At 36.8% G+C, this 20304-nt stretch overlaps 1 protein-coding gene across 18 annotated transcripts in view; it reads right to left on the reverse strand.

Annotated features, from left to right (window-relative positions):
* NRPC2 (nuclear RNA polymerase C2) overlaps positions 1-20304 on the reverse strand; it is a 106294-nt gene that overhangs the window by 72930 nt on the left and 13060 nt on the right. For all 18 annotated transcript variants that reach the window (XM_082891843.1, XM_082891852.1, XM_082891842.1 and 15 more), the window contains 6 exons: positions 20067-20172; positions 19850-19960; positions 13343-13402; positions 4807-4845; positions 4648-4698; positions 4441-4539 (listed from right to left, as the gene is read on the reverse strand). In XM_082891843.1, coding sequence (XP_082747969.1) covers positions 4441-4539; positions 4648-4698; positions 4807-4845; positions 13343-13402; positions 19850-19960; positions 20067-20172 — 466 coding nt within the window. The remainder of the gene's footprint in view (positions 1-4440; positions 4540-4647; positions 4699-4806; positions 4846-13342; positions 13403-19849; positions 19961-20066; positions 20173-20304) is intronic.

Here is a 20304-nt window from a genome sequence, read left to right on the forward strand (position 1 = left end):
CAAAATGGCATCTCCTATCTGCCGTTTGTGCCAAGTCTTTGACTGCCTGCAGAAACAAATTGCAGTCACCGACTTTATCCACTCCTTTCAGCTTGAGAACAGAGGAAGCTTCAAGGAAGAAAATTGGTGGTGAGGGATTGACTGGGTGAGTCAAGGACAGCAACGGTGGACTCGAAGACTAGGTATGTGTAGAAAATTCTAGCAGACTAGGTTGAGGTCCGGCGGGCAGCTAAGGTGAGGTTGCCGCCCGCCGGGGAAACGAAAATATTAGGTTCTAAACCTGCTCTGATACCATGTTAAAATGTATGTATTATTGATTGATTCTTTGATGTATTACAAGATAGATAAATTACAATTCCTATACAATCTATATATAGAAGAAAATGTGGTAGTAGGTGTAGTGGAGGTGATAGTGGGTTAGGTGAAGTGGAGTGTGTGGTGAAGTGGAGGTAGGTGAAGTGGAGTGTGTAGTGGAGTAGGTGAAGGTAAAGATGTTATTGAGGGGGGCTGTTAATGTAAATTGTATAAATTACCACCACCTACCACCTCCACTACCATCTACTACCACATTTTCTTCTATATATAGATTGTATAGGAATTGTAATTTATCTATCTTGTAATACATCAAAGAATCAATCAATAATACATACATTTTAACATGGTATCAGAGCAGGTTTAGAACCTAATATTTTCGTTTCCCCGGCGGGCGGCAACCTCACCTTAGCTGCCCGCCGGACCTCAACCTAGTCTGCTAGAATTTTCTACACATACCTAGTCTTCGAGTCCACCGTTGCTGTCCTTGACTCACCCAGTCAATCCCTCACCACCAATTTTCTTCCTTGAAGCTTCCTCTGTTCTCAAGCTGAAAGGAGTGGATAAAGTCGGTGACTGCAATTTGTTTCTGCAGGCAGTCAAAGACTTGGCACAAACGGCAGATAGGAGATGCCATTTTGGGCCAGTTGTTTTGCTTCCAGAAGCTGAGGGATCAAGTGGTGTTCTATTCCTTCTAATTTCTGAACATGGGGTTGTTGAAGGATGCTTTGATACCCCATTTGCAGAAGCCACAATTGGAGTCCTAAGAGGAGTGTTGCAATCTTTAGATGCCTTATAAGGACTGGGAGCAACTCTTGAACTTTCAATCCTCCTGCCAGTAGCAGCCGGTGTAGTCATCTTATTTTCCGATTCTTTGTCAGGACTAGAATAGATTAGCTCCTTCAGAGATCTTGGAGTTGCTCTCTTTCTATCCATGGAATCATCTGTTGTGGACTTCCTGGTGGCTGTTTTGGGAAGAACTGGAGCTACTGTTTTTGGCAGGCGAAGCCGGAACTTTCGGTACTCTCTGGTGAACTGCTGGCTTTGTAGATGAAAATTCTGGTGCAGCTGACTTATTATCTGATTCTTTGGCACTAGTAGAATAGATTAACTTCTTCAGAGAGTTAGAAGTTGATCTGTTTTTTTGGCAATATTATCTGATTCTCTGTTCTCGTCCCATCCCAGACTCTCACGCTTGACACAACAATCGGTACGGCCACGAGCACTCTTCGTGCACCCTGAAACTACACACCTCACTGCTACCACACTTTTCCTCTCTCTTTTTCCTTTTGCCAGTTTGAACTCACGTGGGTGGTAATTTGTTTTTAATATTATATATATTATATATATATAATATATTATATAAATTTTTTTATTTTAAATTATTCTCCACCCACAAACACAATCATCCTATTCTTCAGCTTTTACTTTTCTTTTCTCTCCCACCAACACATCTTTTCCATCCATTCCCACCACACTTTTTTTTTTCGTTTTTAATATTTCCACCTGCTTCTCTTCTTTTCTTTCTTTTCTTTTCTTTTTATTTATTTCTTTATTTATTCATCTGTTAAAAAAAAAAAAAAAACAAAAAAAAAAAAAACAAAACAAAACAAAACAAAACAAAATACACACTCTTTTATTCATGGGGGGTTCACCCCGATCCAAATTTTCAAAACCACAAAACAACATTACAAAAAAAAAAAAAAAAAAAAAAAAAAAAAAAAAAACAACAACAACAAACTTCCACAGACGGGATTTTTCTTCTCTACTCTGCCGCCGGTCTTTTCTTTTTGCCTCCGTCCTGGGCGGTCCTTGACGGTGCTGCCTCCGTGTTTTCCACGCCGCCGAGCACGTTCACTCCCCCATACTCCTCCACTGCAGCATATGGAGGACCTCCAAATCGGAACATCACGGTGGCCTTCCGCTTCAGCTCCTTGTTTTCTGCCCTAAGCACGCTTATCTCTGCTCGCGCATCCTTATACATGCGTTGGAGCAGAGCCAGCTGGGAGTTTAATTGCTGCACCTCATTTGTCCTACTCTGCAGCCGGTTCGACAGGTTTGTGACCGCCGTCATGCTTTCCACACATACCTTCAAAGTATACTGATTGGCCTCCACATCCGACAGCACTGCCATTCTTTGCTCCACAGACCGCATCGGAAAGTTCAACGGAGTATACCCAGCGGTGTTTGGTTGAGGTTCCAGTGCCACCGCACCAGTTCTCTCTCTCGTTGACTCGTTGAGGTCGGGAAAGAGGGTGAGCAGTCCACGGGAAGACGAGGACGAGGCCATTTTTCTGGGCAACAGAGTGTTACAGCGTATTACAGAGTTTCTCTCTCAGCACAACAGTGTTACAGCCTCTCTCTCTCAGCACAACGAAGAGTTTTACAGAGGATTTCGCAGTTTTTTGCTTCTGCCTCGGCCTCAGGCTCTGTCATGGTTAAATAGCCGAGGCAGCCACGCGCATCGCGCGCCTCTTGCCACCAGTCGACAAACGGGCACGCAAGCCAAGGCGCCCACGTGCCTCGCCATCATGTCCGGCACACCTTTTGATGAATTGGGCACGCCTTTTGATGGCACGCCTTTTTATGGATTGGGCACGCCTTTTGATGGCACGCCTTTTGAAAAATTGAGCGCACCTTTTGAGGATGCGATTTTTTATGGGTCCGACAAGACTCTGTAAACTGTCCCGACATTAATTCCGGTCAGCTCCTTCATGGGTCCGACAAGACTCTGTAAACTGTCCCGACATTGATTCCGGTTAGCTCCTTCATGGGTCCGACACGACTTTGTAAACTGTCCCGACATTGATTCCGGTTAGTTTCTACAAGGGTCCAGCAAGACTCCGTAAACTGTCACAACAACTGTCACAACATTGTCTGCTACAACGGTCCGACATGACCCCATAAACTGTCTTCTACAACGGTCCGACATGACCCCATAAACTGTCTTCTACATCGGTCTGACACCCCCATACAGTGTCCTCTACAACGTTATGACACCACCATACAGTGTCCTCTACAACGTTATGACACCACCATTCAGTGTCTTCACCAACAGTCTGACACGACCATACAGTGTCTTCTATCCTTTTTTATTTTTATGTATTTTTCTTGTTTTGTTACTCTCTCCAAACTCAAGTTGGTTAGTTTCTCTCCTCCTTGAGTTTGCGGGGGGCTGTTAGAATTTCCCATCTTTACCTTCACCTACTCCACTACACACTCCACTTCACCTACCTCCACTTCACCACACACTCCACTTCACCTAACCCACTATCACCTCCACTACACCTACTACCACATTTTCTTCTATATATAGATTGTATAGGAATTGTAATTTATCTATCTTGTAATACATCAAAGAATCAATCAATAATACATACATTTTAACATGGGTGAACCTTGATGCCTTAGTACCTTCCTACTATTGTTACTTCAGTATTTTTAGCAAGAAAGTAAACAACAGGAAGGGGAGTTATCATTAATTAGGATGGGGAATTAATAAACCCCTTCCCTATTGTCGACAAATAAGTTAGTTTACAAATTCATATATAGATGTTTTGTTCCTACTTTGATTGAAAATATTTATTCTTTCTACAAAGACCATTCCTTATCAAGAGATGCTAAAGCTATTTAAAGTAAGTATTTCTAAGAGGTTAGGTTAAGCATTTTCCTAAAGCATAGATAAGAACAGAGATGAAAAAGATGTTAGCATTATGTCACTGAGTCACAGCCTTCGTTATTTCCAAGCGATCAGTGCAACATTTAAACAAATATGAAACTCCTCATGCAGACTCTTATATGTAATCCACCGCTAAACAACAATTGTATCTTACAACTACAATTGCATATGCATGGAATTAACATCTTCATAAACCTATTGCTATAAAATGTATTATTGCTTCATCATACCAAAAGAATATTTTTTATTACCTGCCAAAATATAGTGTTTAATAAATACATCAAGAACCTTTTGAATTTTTAATTGCACCATCAGCTTTTCTCCATCACTTACATAGAAACTTCATACTTTCGATGCAAGTCAAATTATAAATTTACCCATTTATCAAACTGAAAAGGAATAACATAGTCAACCAATAATAAATAATTTACCATTAGAAGTTCCCTTACCTTGTCATCCATTGCATCCTTATTCAAAATTGCTTCCATCATGCGTCTCAACATTACCGCAACATATATACATTTTGCGCGAAAATTATTTTGACGCACCTTAAGATGGGAGTGGGCGTTAAAAAACTAATTAGTTATACTTCACAATGTTAAATATGAAACAAAAACTAGTGAGTTCTTTAAAATATGTAGTAGTGAATGACTTACAGGAATGTTAGCAATAAATACATCACGAAGGATGCCCAGGGCTTTGCCTTCCTAATTACAATATCAGGATGGTAATAAATATTCAAAATGCAATAAGCATGTCAAAGAAGCAAGAAATAAAGAGGGGAGGGACGAAGAGAGAAGGTACGAGAGAAAAACCTTTTCAAATGAAGAATTAGAAAATGGTGATTTTCTAACCTGCAAAAGCAAGCAATATAAGACAAATATTAAACAGAAAATGGAGCATATTACATTAACTAACCTAGTCAGCATCCAAAATATACTATGAAAATAAGAAATATGCAACACCCCTCAATACTAATATCAATTACTTCAAAACATCTGCACTATTGCTTCTAATAACAGCTAAGCAGCAGCATGCTTGACTGCATGCCAAAATGATAACATTGAGAGGCACGTAAGTTTCTTATGAGCCAAAGTCTAAGCAAACACTTTAACCTTGAGAAGCATGTAAGTTTTCCAGATCATTCTGTGAGGAGCAAAGAATAGGACATCATGATCATCAATTAATTTATCAAGAGAGTCTTGCAAGAGAACAATCCACATGCATGACAGATCCACACCCTTTTATCAATAGAAGCTCTGTTATCAGAATCTTACGATTCGCGATTCGATTCGCAATTTTTGAAAAATCGATACAAATCTATGAGTGATTCTATTTTGGAAGTGAATCTCTAGTAAATTGCACGATTCACAATTCGAATTCACTTTTTACGATTTGTGCAATTCTTGAAACTATCATGTTTGACATATTTCAATTTTTTTTTTTTTTTCTCTATTTTTTTAGTTAAAATGACACTATACAACTTCTAATAGTGTTTACGAAAAAAACCAATATATACATAATTTGTTGTTAGATCACAGAGTTTTTAATAGGATCCAATCAGATTTAGTCAGACCCAACATGTTTTTAACATTTTCTTCTCATTTTTTTTTCTTAAAAAAAATCATGACGTGTATTCTAAATATGTTTAAGGTTTTAAAGTACTTGCAAGATAAATTATCTATTACTATTTTATTGAAATAAATATACTTCGATATTATATGGGTGAGGTAAGTTAAACCTAATGGTTCTGCCAGTTCTTTTTTCTCTTAAAAAAAATAATAAATAAATAAATACATTTTTGAACAATAGGCATATATACCTTTTAAAATACGTTTTAAAATAAAATATTATAATTAATTTTGTAATATTATTGGGTCATTGTTACTTGTAAAGGTATGTATGCTTATGAAATATCAACATCGTTGTTAAGTTATTGTTACTTAAAAATTGAGAGTTTGTCTTTGTTTACATTCTTTATTAAAAATGGTTAATAAGTAATATCTAAAAAAGAAAAATGTAAGATAGTAATCTTACATGAGAATATGTGTTAACTTATTACCTATTAGACCAGGTAATCATCATTCAAAATAAATTTTTCATAAGTCTAAATATTTTATATTTTTAAGATTTTTTTCACATCTAAGTGTGTGGATATATTTTTACCAGTAATTTATAAAATGCGACTAAATCTTTACGATTCACGATTCGATTCGCGATTCGGTACAAGGCCATTTCTATTCACGATTCAATTCACAATTTGACAACTATGAATAGAAGCATCAGACAAATAGACATTATCAAGGATTGCCAACAAAGAAGTGGTTTGATCAACCTCACATTCATTAAGATTTCTATAGAACTGAAAATTTCCAAGAAATTGGAGTGGAGTTAGATAAAACCATCAAAGCTGTTGAAATATTGTGATCTCTAGAAAGACAATAAAGATGTGAAAACAAAATAATGAATGGGCTCTCACCCCTCCAAGCATCCTCCCAAAAGCGAATAAGCTCTCCATCACCCAACATGAGATGAGTGAAATGAGAAAAACACAAAAGGTCTTGAGAGAGAGTCCCATGGTGACCAATAGTTCCCGTTTCAACCACACGAGAATCCCATCTAGTGTCCTATAACCCATATCTACTTTTAATAACCATTGTCATAAATAATTGCTCTCTTGGGAATCTCCATAATCACTTACCCATTAAAGTAATGTTCTTTCAAATGACCCAAACTAAGTCCTCCCGTACTTTACAGACAGAAATTACATCGCAATTGGCCAAAAGGTCTTTTCTCCCATCATTACTGCCCTCATACAAAACTCTCTCATTTCCTCGTCAATCTTATTAGCAACACCCACTGGGACCCTCAACAAACACAAGTCGTAAATAGGTATCCAAAACTGACAGGACTAGAGTAAACCTACCCTCCTATAATCAAAGCTTTCTTCCATCCATCTATTCTCTTCCTGATCTTCTTTACAACTAGAACACAAAACTCTACACATCTAGGATCCCCACACAATGAAAGGCCTAAATACCTAATTGGTAAAGACTCAATTGAACATCCCAAAAAGTTCATCAATCTATTCAACCTACCTTGTGATCCCTACAATTGTACTCTTTAAATTAATCTTACGCCCTTACATCAATTCAAACACTCTAATGAAAGAACACATTAACAGTTTCATCTTCTTTCCCTAAATAAAGAAAATGGTGTCATTTGCAAACAATAATGGGACACTGAAATTCAATCTCTACAACCACAAACACTAAAGAGGCCATGTAACACGAGAACTTGTCGCACCACTTTCTCCCATACATTGCCATTTACTCTAAACAATTCCACAACACTCCCCTCATCTCAAAAACAATCTATTTCCTTCGAAAAGATCTAGTAAATTCAAGATAGTAATAAGGTTCGGAAAATACATCTCCGACTGTATTACAAAGTAAAATACAATGCCATCACGTCTATAGATTACAGACCCAAGATTAATTGAAAGAATTACAATTTTGCCAAAAAGGTTGTATCCCTAATTATCCTAAGGTCTAGTAATCTTTCCAGTCATGGTAAGGATCTCCCATCTGCACCTGAAATGTAGGGGATGAGCAAACAACAAGAAGCTCACTAATACTTTACTACTATGTGTACGCATGCAACGCAAGACAGGGCTCAAGTATAAGGCATACAATTTATATCATTTTATTCAATTTCCGTTCAACTATGTTAAGATCTTCAGACTTTTATCAATCAAGATGCAAAACATGGAAGTGTACAACGGTCTTTGACAACACAACAATAACATTATCTCCTAAAAGATTAAATTGACTAAATGGAACTCACCTCCTACATTCTTCATGCCCCATTACCCCCAGTCGAGACATTACACAACCAATCAAAGTGTCTCATCACCCCCAGTCGAGACTCATCATCCCAATTCCCATCTCATCAGCTCCAGTTGAGACAATTTAAAATCACTCACGTCCCATCAACACGGTCGAGACAATCCACTCAACTACTTCACTAATTCCTCTATAGTTGAATAGGAAATTAAATACAATCTTACACAATAAACTTCATCCAAGTACTGTCCAAACATTCACTGGAATACCCCCAAAAGATCACAACAAGATTCCTGGACTCACCCAAAGTCTCCCATAAAAACCACAGCACAAAAGTTGACTCACGGTGTTAGGCCAATCAGCCATCGGACCATCCATGGACGATATTCTCTGTCTAGCTAATTCACTCTAAAAGAATTTCATGCATTGGACCAAGGTCCGGTCAACCGGCCAGTCAACCACCCTGTCATAAATGTTGAACTTCCATTCATCATAGGTCAAAAATCCCCGGATCGAATTATAAATTTGTACCCCAAAGTCCCATTTATGACCTAATAGTAAAATAAAAGCACTTATTTCATGATCTCACAACCACAATCCTAGCATTTCACACTTACACATAAAGAAGAGCAAACACTACCCTCTTTGAAAGCTTTCACAAAACTCTAACAAGAGCGAGATGGTGATGGGGAGGAGTGAGCTTCTTCAAGCCTTCAAACATCAAAGCTAAGTCTCCAAGGTCTGCTTCTAAACACAAATGCCTCCAAGACCAAATTCTAAATATGGAGTACGAAGGAGAGAAAGCAGAGGAGAAAAAAGTAGAGAGAGGTTCGAAAGACTTGTATCTCACTCTCTCCCTCTCTTACTATCTGAAATACAACTCAACGGTGATGGGCAGTACTAGTGAGAGTGTGGGTGTGAGAGAGAGTTCGCTCAATAGAAAGGTGAGAGTGGTTGTAGGTAAGATCAGTCAAATGCAAATCCCTCTGCAGAAGTCCCTGCTTTCTGTATCACCATACAGATTGCTGGACCTCAAATACATAATTAAATTGTACAATTAATCAAGTACTACCACCTCTTCAAAAATAATTGTAACAACTTAACTTATTGTTCCAAAGTGAAACGAAATAATTAAATCCACTCCCAACAACATTAATAATTACATTAATTAATGGTTCAAATTAATCCAGTCCTTACAAGACTTGCGCGAGATCTCCACTCCACATGGTTCTGACCCAATCAACCTCTCTGATACTATAGCACACCACAAAGCTCCTCAATCCGATCCTCATACACCAACGTGCAAGAGTTGATGAGATGCAATGCAAGACAATGAACATGCGATACTCAAATTTACGATTTTTGACAATAAATTCTTTCACAACTCTCACAAAAACTACTTGTCAAAAGTCTGACTTTTTGACCCTCACTAGACTCCCATATGAGACACTAAATACTCATCGAAAAATGGGTTCTTAACTAATGCAATATGTTTATGCAATTTTATCTGAGATTGGTTCAGAGAATGCTTTGCATTGTCTCTAAAGACTTCAATTATCCATACTTCGAGCCTAGACATCTAGCATAAGTTTTTTCTACAAAAATTGGCCACACACTAAATCCTAAATCCTTTTAACATATATCCTAAATCATACTCAAATTCTGCCACCACCGAGTACACATCATCTTCAATTTCACTCGCAGACAGTTCCTGTGAAGATTCATCGGATTGCCAATAAACCTCCAAAGCCACCAAAGCCTCATGAGCATCAAATCTCCCTTTTTCAAATTCGGATAGTTTCTGAACCTCAAGTATATCTTGAGCAAAATGACCTTCATTATCGAAACTAACTTTTCATAAATCATCAAACATTTTCAGACCATAATTAGCAGTTGCTTGGCTAGTATCTGCTTCCATAAGCTTTTTCTCATAACAAAATCCCAACCCTAACTATCTATTCCATCCAATCCTTAATCATCTCCTTTGATCATCTCTTTATTCTACAAGATTAGCCTTGAAGTACTCCCAACCTCTTCTACTCTCTAAGTCACTATCTCACCTTTCATCAAAACATCAAAACCTCTATCGCCATCAATTTCCCTACAGTAAACCTTTCCTTTGGTTGTTATCTCATCCTTGCTATTCAGCCCTGAACACTTTTCCCTTTCTGATTAACTTTGACACTTGATTTTAAACAAACTGAGACTTTAGAATGAGGAACCAACTACTTCCTCCCTAAATTCTCCTTCATGAGCAACTCGATAAACAAACGATTGGGCACACTTTGTTGGCTTTTCTTAAAATTTATTTTATTGCCCAATTTCTTGCAACATCTATAGAATCCTAAAGGGAGGATGGCGCAAACAAATTCCACACAAGCTTGGAATTTGGGCATGAAAAAACCTCCCTTAGGCCATTTGTACTGAGATACCTCGGCATTACATATTGCTCTAGAAACCTCCAGAATCAAGAAATAAACCTAACTAACTTTTGACAAATCGTAACAAATTCCCTAGAATTTGATGACCATACTGGAAAGTTAGTAACGACAAGTGCTTACCTTTTTTATATATAAAAAGTAGTACTTTCCTTAAGTCACAAAACAGAATACATTGCTTCGTGATTGAAGCCTTCCCTAAGCTCTATACTTTGACAAATGAGTCATAGGACAGATTGCAACCCAATCAATTTTTAATTATTTGCTTGAGATTAATTTTTCAAATTGCAATATGTCAATTCTCACTAAGGTTTGCTAGACAAATTTTAGTTCTAGTAGACAATCTAAGTGACAATCATGGCTAACCAATGTGGGAGTTTTAAGACATGATTGGATTTATTCAAGCAAACTAACTCTCCAAGTTTTTGGTGATATTGTCTTTTATGTCAATCACCAAGATTTTCTTCTAGTAATATTTAGTTCAAACGTTAATCTCATATAAGCATATTCAAATCAACATACATTTGCAAATTAAATTGATTTCAAGAAATGTAATGAGATTGAACACAAGGAGTTATAGTGGTTTGGCACACTCCTCGTTCCTACATCCACTCCCAGCCTACCTTGCTAGCATTAATTTCATTAATCAACAAGTTGTCCCTAGTTTCTCTATGGGAGACACTAAGTGAAGGTGTGTGACAGAAATAGCATATTCAATCAAAGATGTATTACACTAGTAGTAGAAAATATACCTTCAATTAGAACTTCGAGACTTCAAGAGAAACAATCTCTCCACATCAAGGCACAATGAAAGCATCACAAGCTCACTCTCACTCAAATAGAAGAAAATAATAATAATAGCACAACAACAACAACAACAATAATAATAATAATATAGGAAAATTTTTTTTTTTTTTAACAAAATAATATAAGAAAGTTAAATTCAGCAAAAACAGCACAATCAAGCAAGACAATTTTTTTTTTTTTTTAATAAATAACCAAACTTAATTAGAAAAGCATGAAGACGGCGTAAAGAATACAAAAAGAAACAAGACCCTCAACGGCCCAAAACAAAACTAACGAATCAGACCCTTCACAAAATCTGCAAATGTCAAAACATTTGGATCCACCGAAACCGAAACCCAACTATGAAGCACCACAAGAAGCCAACTCTCTAACCAGGGAACTAAATGGGCTACACCCTAAAAGACACCTATTGCGCTCCAACCAAACCAACCAAAGCAAGCAGTGAGGAGCAAGTAACCAAACCTTCCAGCACCTCCTCCCAACCCTACCCCCCTTCACCCTCCCCCTCCAAAAAAAAAAAAAACTCTGCAGCACACCGACAATAGAACCCGATTGCACCCAAACCAAACCAAACCAAACCAAAAGTCACAACAATCAACAACCAAAGCCATGATGCAACCAGACAATGAACAAGTAGATGATCCACCGTCTCCGTAGCGCCACAACACAAATAGCACCAATTCATCAAAACATGCCTGTGACGAATTAAATTGTCAATAGTCAAGATACGACCCCAAACCACCATCCAAATGAAAAAAGCCACCTTAGATGGTGACCCTGGCACCCAAATTCACCTCCAAGGAAAGACTTCCGCATCACCAAAGATCCACCCCATCCCCATCAGATTGCATACCATACAAAAAACCCAAGAGATCCACCAACTGATCCAACTCCCAATCCTGAACTTCGCGGCACAAGTGAACATTCCAAAAACCATATGCCCCTGCCGAACTATAACATAAGGCACTAGCTCCTTAGGATCAGCTACAATCGCATAAATCAAAGGAAACAACCTCGCCAAAGACAAATGACCACACCACCTGTCATGCCAAAAGCGAACCCTATCCCCCATCCCTACTTTAAACTGAACCTGACCCCAAAACTCCTCATGACCCAACCAAATCCCCTTCCATAGGCTTCGGCCATGAGCTTGGCGTACCCCATTCATACACCATAACCAAGACATTGTTTTATCACACAAGAAAGTAACCATATTAAGTATAAGACTATAACTTACTAACATATGAGGATTTCAAATCGAAGCATTAAAATAACAAGAAATCACATTAACCTCCCCAAGTAATAAAGATCAGCTCCTCAATTTCGAGGAAATAATATTGACCTCTCCTACAATAACGATAACTTTAAAAATGTTAAGACAGGTGATGAAATTCTTCTATTACCCTTAGGGCCCGTTTGTCTTCAGAGGTAGAATGGAGGGGATTGATAATAAAGGGATTGTTAGTGAGGGGATTAAGTAAAATTGTGTTTGTTTTTATGATAGTTGTTAGTGTGGGGATTGTTAAATTATTTTTATATAAAAGAAATATAAAATAATAAAACAAATAAAACTATGATTTTTACTTAACAAAAAATACAAAAACATTAAACATAAATGTTTAAAAAAAATGCCCAGCATGTGAAAAAAAAGAAGAAGAAGAAGAAGAAGCTAAGCCGAAGGACTAATTTTCTAATACCAAGTCTTTGGCCTCCATCTCAATCCCAACATCCAAGGTCCATCCTAATCCGGAGGGCTTAGGAATCCCCTCTCCATCTCCCAAGACAAACACAATATTATTGGGTCCCACCTCCATCTCAATCTCATTCCTTCCTCCATCTCCCAAAACAAACGAACCCCTAAATATTTTGTATTTAAATTTGTACTGATGTCAAATGACACAATTACCCTCCCCCCTTGCGTAATAAATTTACCTAATTATCCTCAAGAAATACAAATGTTTGGATACAAGTGATGTTAGGACACAAGGATAATAATGGGTAAAATAGGCATTTTAGTCTAAAAATGATGGCATCGTCATTTTCCATTCATTTGGCTAATAGATGACTAATAATATGGGGCAAAATATCATGGAATTTATATTTGAAGGGACCATGGTGTAATTATGTTTAAACTTATGTCTAGATGTAATTCATTCGTCACTCAGGGGAGGTCAGTGTAATTTACCCTATAATAGCATTATGGTCTACAAGTAATGTATCACAGCCATTGCACTAACGGTAAATAAACAAGAATAGCACACCTTTTTCTCAAGAAATTCTAGGGCTTGATGTTGCGTATATACATCATTGCTTGCACATTCCTGAAATTGGATTAAGAGCATCATATTAAAGAAAGAACAATACCAAAGTACTTGGAAAATGAAACATTAAAAATAACAACGCAATTAAAGAAAAACAATGGAAAAACTAGGTCTTGTAAAATTGGTAAAACAAAAATGCTAACATAAACAAATGAATCAACAAAGATAACCTGATCAAGACAGCAATAAACAATGATCACAATAACTATAGCAAAGAAGACAAGGACATAAACATTATTTTGAACAAAATACCAAATGCACAAGAAACATAAAAAAAAAAATTACTTTAATTTACATCAAGCTGAAAAATTATGTTCCAATTTCATGCAATGCAAAATGGATAGCTATAGTTCGCAGTTTTCGTAATGTTCGACTTAATAACATTTATGCAAGTTGGACTTATAGTAGACATCAAAGAGAAAGGGAAAGGATTTGTAGGACATAAAGATAGATAAAGAAGTTCTCAATATGACAAGTAGATGACAAGACGAGCAATGTAAATGAAAGTTAATCTGTGAAGAAATCCTAGGTAGATGTAATCTAAGATGCACGGACACTTCTACAAAGGTGGCATATCTATGTCGTATCCGTGTCCGTGTCTGATACCGACACTCCTTGGACACTTCCTGATGACACGTGTCCGACACTCGTCAAAACATGTCCTATTTTTTAAAAAGTTTTTTTAGACCCGAACACTTGGATGACACATGTGTCCATTGCATAAACACACGTGTCCACCTATTAGACACACATGAAACTCTTAGGCCTCGTTTGGGAACAGGCTTTTTTAGTAATTTTTTGACTTTTTGGCTAAAATATGCTGTAAAAAAAACTAGGATGTTTAGGATAACTTTTTGATTTTTTACGAAAAGATGTGCAAAAAGTAGAGAGAAAAAAAAAATCTTTGACTTTTTGTATAGGTTGTTAGCTTTTTTATTTTTTTAGTGACTTTTTGACTTTTAGGTTAAAAAGTGATGTTGCCAAACGAGGCCTAATTATAAGTTTGAACTAAATAAGTTAGGATACAATAATAAAATAAAGAACAATGTAAATTCATAAAATAAGTGTTATATTATATTTTCTTTATTATCTTTAAATGAGATATTCATACATATGACATATAATAATAAATATATAAAATTATATGTTTCGTGTGTGTACTCCACATGTTGTGTTCGACACATTTTGTTAAAACTGGCGTTGGCATGTCTGTGTCATATCCGTATCATGTCATGTGTCCATGTTTGTGCTTCTTAGAATGTAATTCTAACCAATTTATTTTCTATCCCAAATGGCATCCTTGCTAGGTCCCGCCTTAAACATTTTACATCGAAACAAAAATTCAATCGAGTTTAGCATGTTTTAGCACAACAAACACTGTTATCTTTTAAACCTTGTAATTTTTCTTCGGACCATCAAATTTTCAAGCTTTAATCAACTAGCTAATCTAATCGCTTATGCCTATAGATGAATAAATGTGCCTTAGTAAAAGAAGTCTACCAACCGCACATCTCTCCCTTTTCTCAACCTTGGCATACATCGATCATCACTGCCTAATCCACTTCCTGTCCACAGCACATCATATGAATCTCACTTCATTTGGATTGCAAAATTGGAGTGCTATGGCATATAGTTTTTTTCATCAAAAAAAATAAATAAGAAATAAATAAATAAATATAAATATGAAGTAAACACATTCTTCCACAACTTATTAACAAAGATCAATAAAAGTAGAAAGAAGATCAAGGAAGGGAAAAAAGTCCCCCCCCCCCCCCCAAAAAAAAAAAAAAAAGAAAAGAAAAAACAAAGAAGGGAAAAGAAAATGAATTGAAGAATTAGAGAGACTGGAGCCCAAAAAGAGGCTAAGTAGTAAATTTTATCGTGTAAGCTCTCTCTATCTTCCACCTAATCCTACCAAATTCTAGCATTCTTGACCAACCAAATAGCCCAAAAAACTACGCCAACATCACACTTTTGAAGAACTTGAGCTTTCTTGTTAAGGCCTAATTTTCTAAAGTCTATCACTAGCATTTGAATACAAGACAAAGAACCACACGCTCAAACTCCAAAAGACACAATATCCTCCACCAAAGGACCAAAGCTACATAACAATGCAAAAAGAAATGTTCAATACTCCCCACATACCCCTAGGAATGGCAACGAGACGGGGCGGGGCGGGGCCGAGGATCACCCTCCCTGTCCCCAATGGTGGAAATCCCCCCGTCCTCGACCCCGACGAGGAACCTATATACGCCCCCGCCCCCGCCCCCTAACGGGGATCGGGTTTTCCCGACCCCGAAAAATCCCCGGTCAAAAAAAAAAATTAGATACAACAGATTTGTTCATCATCAACAACAACAACAACGTAGAGAGAGAGAGATCTGATGCTCAAATGTAAATAAAAAAAAAATCAAATCTAACAGATCTGTTCATCACCATTAACAGATCTGATGAGCTTAAAAAAAAAAAAATTCAGATCTAACATATATATATATAACAAATCTAATATATATATACATAACAAATCGAGAGAGAGAGAGAGAGAGAGAGAGGAAAAGTGCTCAAACAGTGGTGATGGTGTCATTGCCGGACTGCCACAAACAGTGGTGGAGTTGTGGTGGCTCAATCGGCGGAGGAGGGCGATCGGCGGAGGAGGGAGAGGAGGGCGATCGACGAAGGGTTTGAGAGAGAGAGATGAGAGGCAGTGCCAATGATGAGTGCATGAGGTGCACAGTGTTGTGTGAGTGAAAGGGGTGGTTTATATATCTATATAAAGAGGGGTAAAATAGTAATTTTACTTTGGGAAAATTCGGGGCCGGGGATGGGGCCGGGCCTGGCCAGGGCTTGAACATTGATCCCCGTCCCCGGCCCGAAACTGGTCAGGAATTTAATTTCGAATACCATCCCCGTCCCCACGGGGGTATTTTTCGGGAAAAAACCATCCTAATCGGGGTCGGGGGATCGGGTCCCCGTTGGGCCAGGTTCAAATTGCCATCCCTACATACCCCTTACACATAACACACCATTACAGATGTAAATAGCAATTACGTCTCTATAAGCATATAATCATTCCCATTTTTTTTGCCTCTCAATAAATAAGTGTGACCTTAGTGAAAAGTGTCCCAAGTCCCCACCCTCTTCTCTCTTTCATCCTTTTTGTCTCAACTCAACCTAGTCATACATAACTGTCATTGTGGGGTCTACTATTACACTGACACCATCACATATGTATCTTTCCCAACAATGGCTGCCACTGACATTGAAATAACTGACTCACCTAATTTGTTATCTTACATAGCAAAATAATTCAAATCCCAACATGTCCACTTGCCAACAGTATGGAAAACATAATCAAGGAGCAGTCACTATTAAGTAGAGAGAGCAAAATTTGTATAGGCACCAAGGGGGCGCTACCCATGCATCAGTTCTGCTTAAGACTAGCTTGAACTTGATATCTTCAAGTCAACCCAAAAGCCTCCCCAGGGACCTCCTGAACCCCTAAACCTAAAGCTCCCATAGCCACTTTTTAACCCATTCAAAGAAAGCATGGATTGGTAAGATGCAGGAATTGATGCAGGAAATCCCACACAAGAGAATTAAGGTTGTTCACAATCAAGAAAAAATAAGCTCCAACTTTTACATTTCAGGGATAACAATTAAGGATTTATTTACAATAGATTTGGTTGCGGTTTTGAGCCAGTTTTGCTCTAAAATCAAATGAAAAGGCTTGCTGGATTTTTCTCTAAAACAAAGGAAACGAATAGTGAGGCAAGAATGAACTGACGAAATTTAAGATGGGGATTTACTAATTTAAGATCAAGTGCTGGTGCCTTTGGGTTGAACCTCAGGTTTCAGAAGGGGTGATTCTGGCTATTTATTGTGCATAGCTCTGTTAAAAATAAAATAAACAAGAAGGGATAAAAAGAAACCATAGAATCACTCCAAAGGCTTCTAGAAGAAATTGATGGAATCGAATCATTAAAACAAGTAGTAGAAACCATATAATTTTCTCTAGCTCAGGTAAATATAGAAGCATAAACATGTTTTTAGAGAAATGATTACTTAAAAGTTAAATCCTACTAAAAAAATATATATTCCTAAACTAAAGCATCAACAAATTTGCAAGGACTCACTATCAATCACTTGAATACACCTACAAACCAAAATATATATTTTGTAAACTACCAAAATGCCCCTAGATAGATAAAATCTGATTTCTATATATTAGGAGCAAAAAAACAATTTGGTTAAACAACACCCTTTTAAAAGTATTTTCTATTATTTAACATCTATAATGAGCATCAGGTTAACTAGTGGGGTCCACATGGCTTCTGCCCCTTCCCCTCCCTTCAAGATATACTTACAGGCTTAATTGTCATAAGAAATTCAACCCCGCCAAAGTGAGTTTAGTCAAAAGCCCCAAAGCCGATATTGAGAATAAGAAAACCAAAGTAAAAGAATCTCATTCATCCTGTTAGAGATAACTTAAGAGTCAAGAGATATCATTGGTGGCAGAGAAAATTAGATTAAGATCTTGGTCTTTAAAGCTCATAAGGTTGTTGTAGACTTGTAGCATAGGAAATAGGAATGGCAGAGAAAAATGATGACCAGAATGCAGGAAAACAGGAAATAGACCGAGGTAGGGGATGGTAAGCATCCCCGTGGGCCCCTCAAATTTGGAGCACAAGACTGGGGAGAAGACGGGAGTGGGAAGAAAATAGGCCTTCATTGGCAGAATATATTTCATGTTTTTTACAAAATGTGGCTAGAACTTGTTTGTCATGTCATAGACTGATATCTTACCATTTTCAATCGAATAAGAGGCCCCTCACTGAAATTATGAGGTACACCATACTGCCTTGTGCCTACAGAAGAAGATCTCAACACCTCCTTTTCTAAGATGATTCCTTTATTTTTTATTTCTAGAGAGTAGAGAGCCATATATAGTTAGTTTGTTGCCATGTTTGACTTTGGAAAAAATAAAAACTAATTTAATGAAATTAAATATCAAAAAAAGTTATTTTAAAAAATTATTTATACCCTCTCAAAGGATAAAATTATATAAAAATGATGTGTTTAATTTTTTTTCACCAATTTAATTTTTAGTTTCTAAGAAAAAATTTCTGAAAATAGATTCTGAAAACCAAACCAAATAGAACTTTATAACCAAGAAAATTCCAACATTATTCATAAAAATTAAAAAAATTAAAAAAAAAAAAAAAAAAAAGCTATTACATTTCAAACAACATACAAGTTAACTAACACAAAATAAGTTGTATGACGATTTTGCCCTTGAAATGGACCGTTTGCAAAAGAAACATATTTGATTGTCCTTACTTAAAATAAGATTCAAAATTCAGAGTCAAATGTATCACAATTGAAATGTCAGAGACCAAAGTAACACAAATTTCAAACTACAAGGGCTGTTAGTGTAATTTGCCCTTTATGTTTTCTTCCTGATAAACTGGAAGTCAAAAGAGATGTCCATGTTCTAAACATAAGCCATTATCTAATTAAATGAAGACAGCTCCGAACTGAAGATAACTTGCTAATTTAAAATAGATATAAAGAGGCAAACAAGGCTCTGCAAGGGAAGCCTACTTAAAGAGATGTAAGCATGAAGACAAGGTGAAGTCCAGATCCAGGCATGACAAGTATCACACTGTTAAGGATTGATACAGGGGCTCTTAGAAATCCTTTTGCACATTTTTTTTTAATTTTTCATCACTAACATTTTTTAACAAACTGTACGAACAATGGTTCTAGTGAGTATCTTTAACAATACCCTAACAAAGACCAAGGTTACATTTTGATATCAGGAACAGAATAGGCAAAAGCTGCCAGAGCCAAAGAGACGTGTGAATACAACAGACCAAAATAAAAGGTGTAGCCTGTTAAATTACTCAAATATATACAGCACACAGACATCATTAAAACAGTAAGCTTTAGGACAGGCATTTCATTTCCCTTAGACATCCACATATAGGTATAAGGATATCCAAGTGGTATTGAAGTTACCAGTAGGTCCTACTGATTGGACTTATTTTACTCACAAGTCTTGAGTGAAATTTTTTTTACGTATTTGCCCCTTGTGGAATGATTATTTGGTACTAGAAATGATACTGATAAATTTATCAAAGTGATAAATGGTTGGGACATTTAAACTGCCATTTGTGAGTTTTGATTTATTTGTGTTAGTTTGTATTAAAATATGATGTGGGAAGTGTAAGTACTTAAATTGTATTTTTTTTAAAATATTTTTGCAGTAATAAATTTATCATTGAAAGTTAAAGTTTGAATAGGACTTTTTGATAAATAAGTCCAGTTCAAAGTACATGCTTGCAACTGCCCATTAAGTTTAATGGAAGAATCAACCTTCCAGCAAACCCACTATGTGAATATTCGACAAAACTATCATAATGGATGTGCAATGCTTGACATTGTCACCTCAATAGATGGCAGGAGTAATGCACCAAATCGAGGATCTCTTCCCAACATCTGCACAACCTCTTGATCACTCTCCATACCCATAGCCTTCATGACCACCATGATAGGAACCTAGAACACAAATCAAATTACAGGATTCTTCAAAAAATCAGTTGGTACAAAAGGAAGGAAAATATTCAAAAGGTAAAACAGAAAAGGAATGCTATGATGTGATGACCTTGTTAGCAAACTGGTTCAGATACAAATAGATCTTCTCTTTCTCCATTTTTATAACTGTTTTACTTTTTGTTGCTTCGGTACTGCTCATAACAGATGCTTGTACACTGAAAACATTATAAATAACACAAAGCAGCCATTGATGCCAATATTCAAAGTTCAGACTATGAAGAGTCAATACAATACTCAAAACGACAAACAAAGATTTCAAAAACCTTTGATTAATCAAACATACATTT

The sequence above is a fragment of the Camellia sinensis genome, chromosome 10 (assembly GCF_055761805.1).
Source record: "Camellia sinensis isolate YWXY chromosome 10, ASM5576180v1, whole genome shotgun sequence".
Lineage (NCBI taxonomy): Eukaryota > Viridiplantae > Streptophyta > Magnoliopsida > Ericales > Theaceae > Camellia > Camellia sinensis.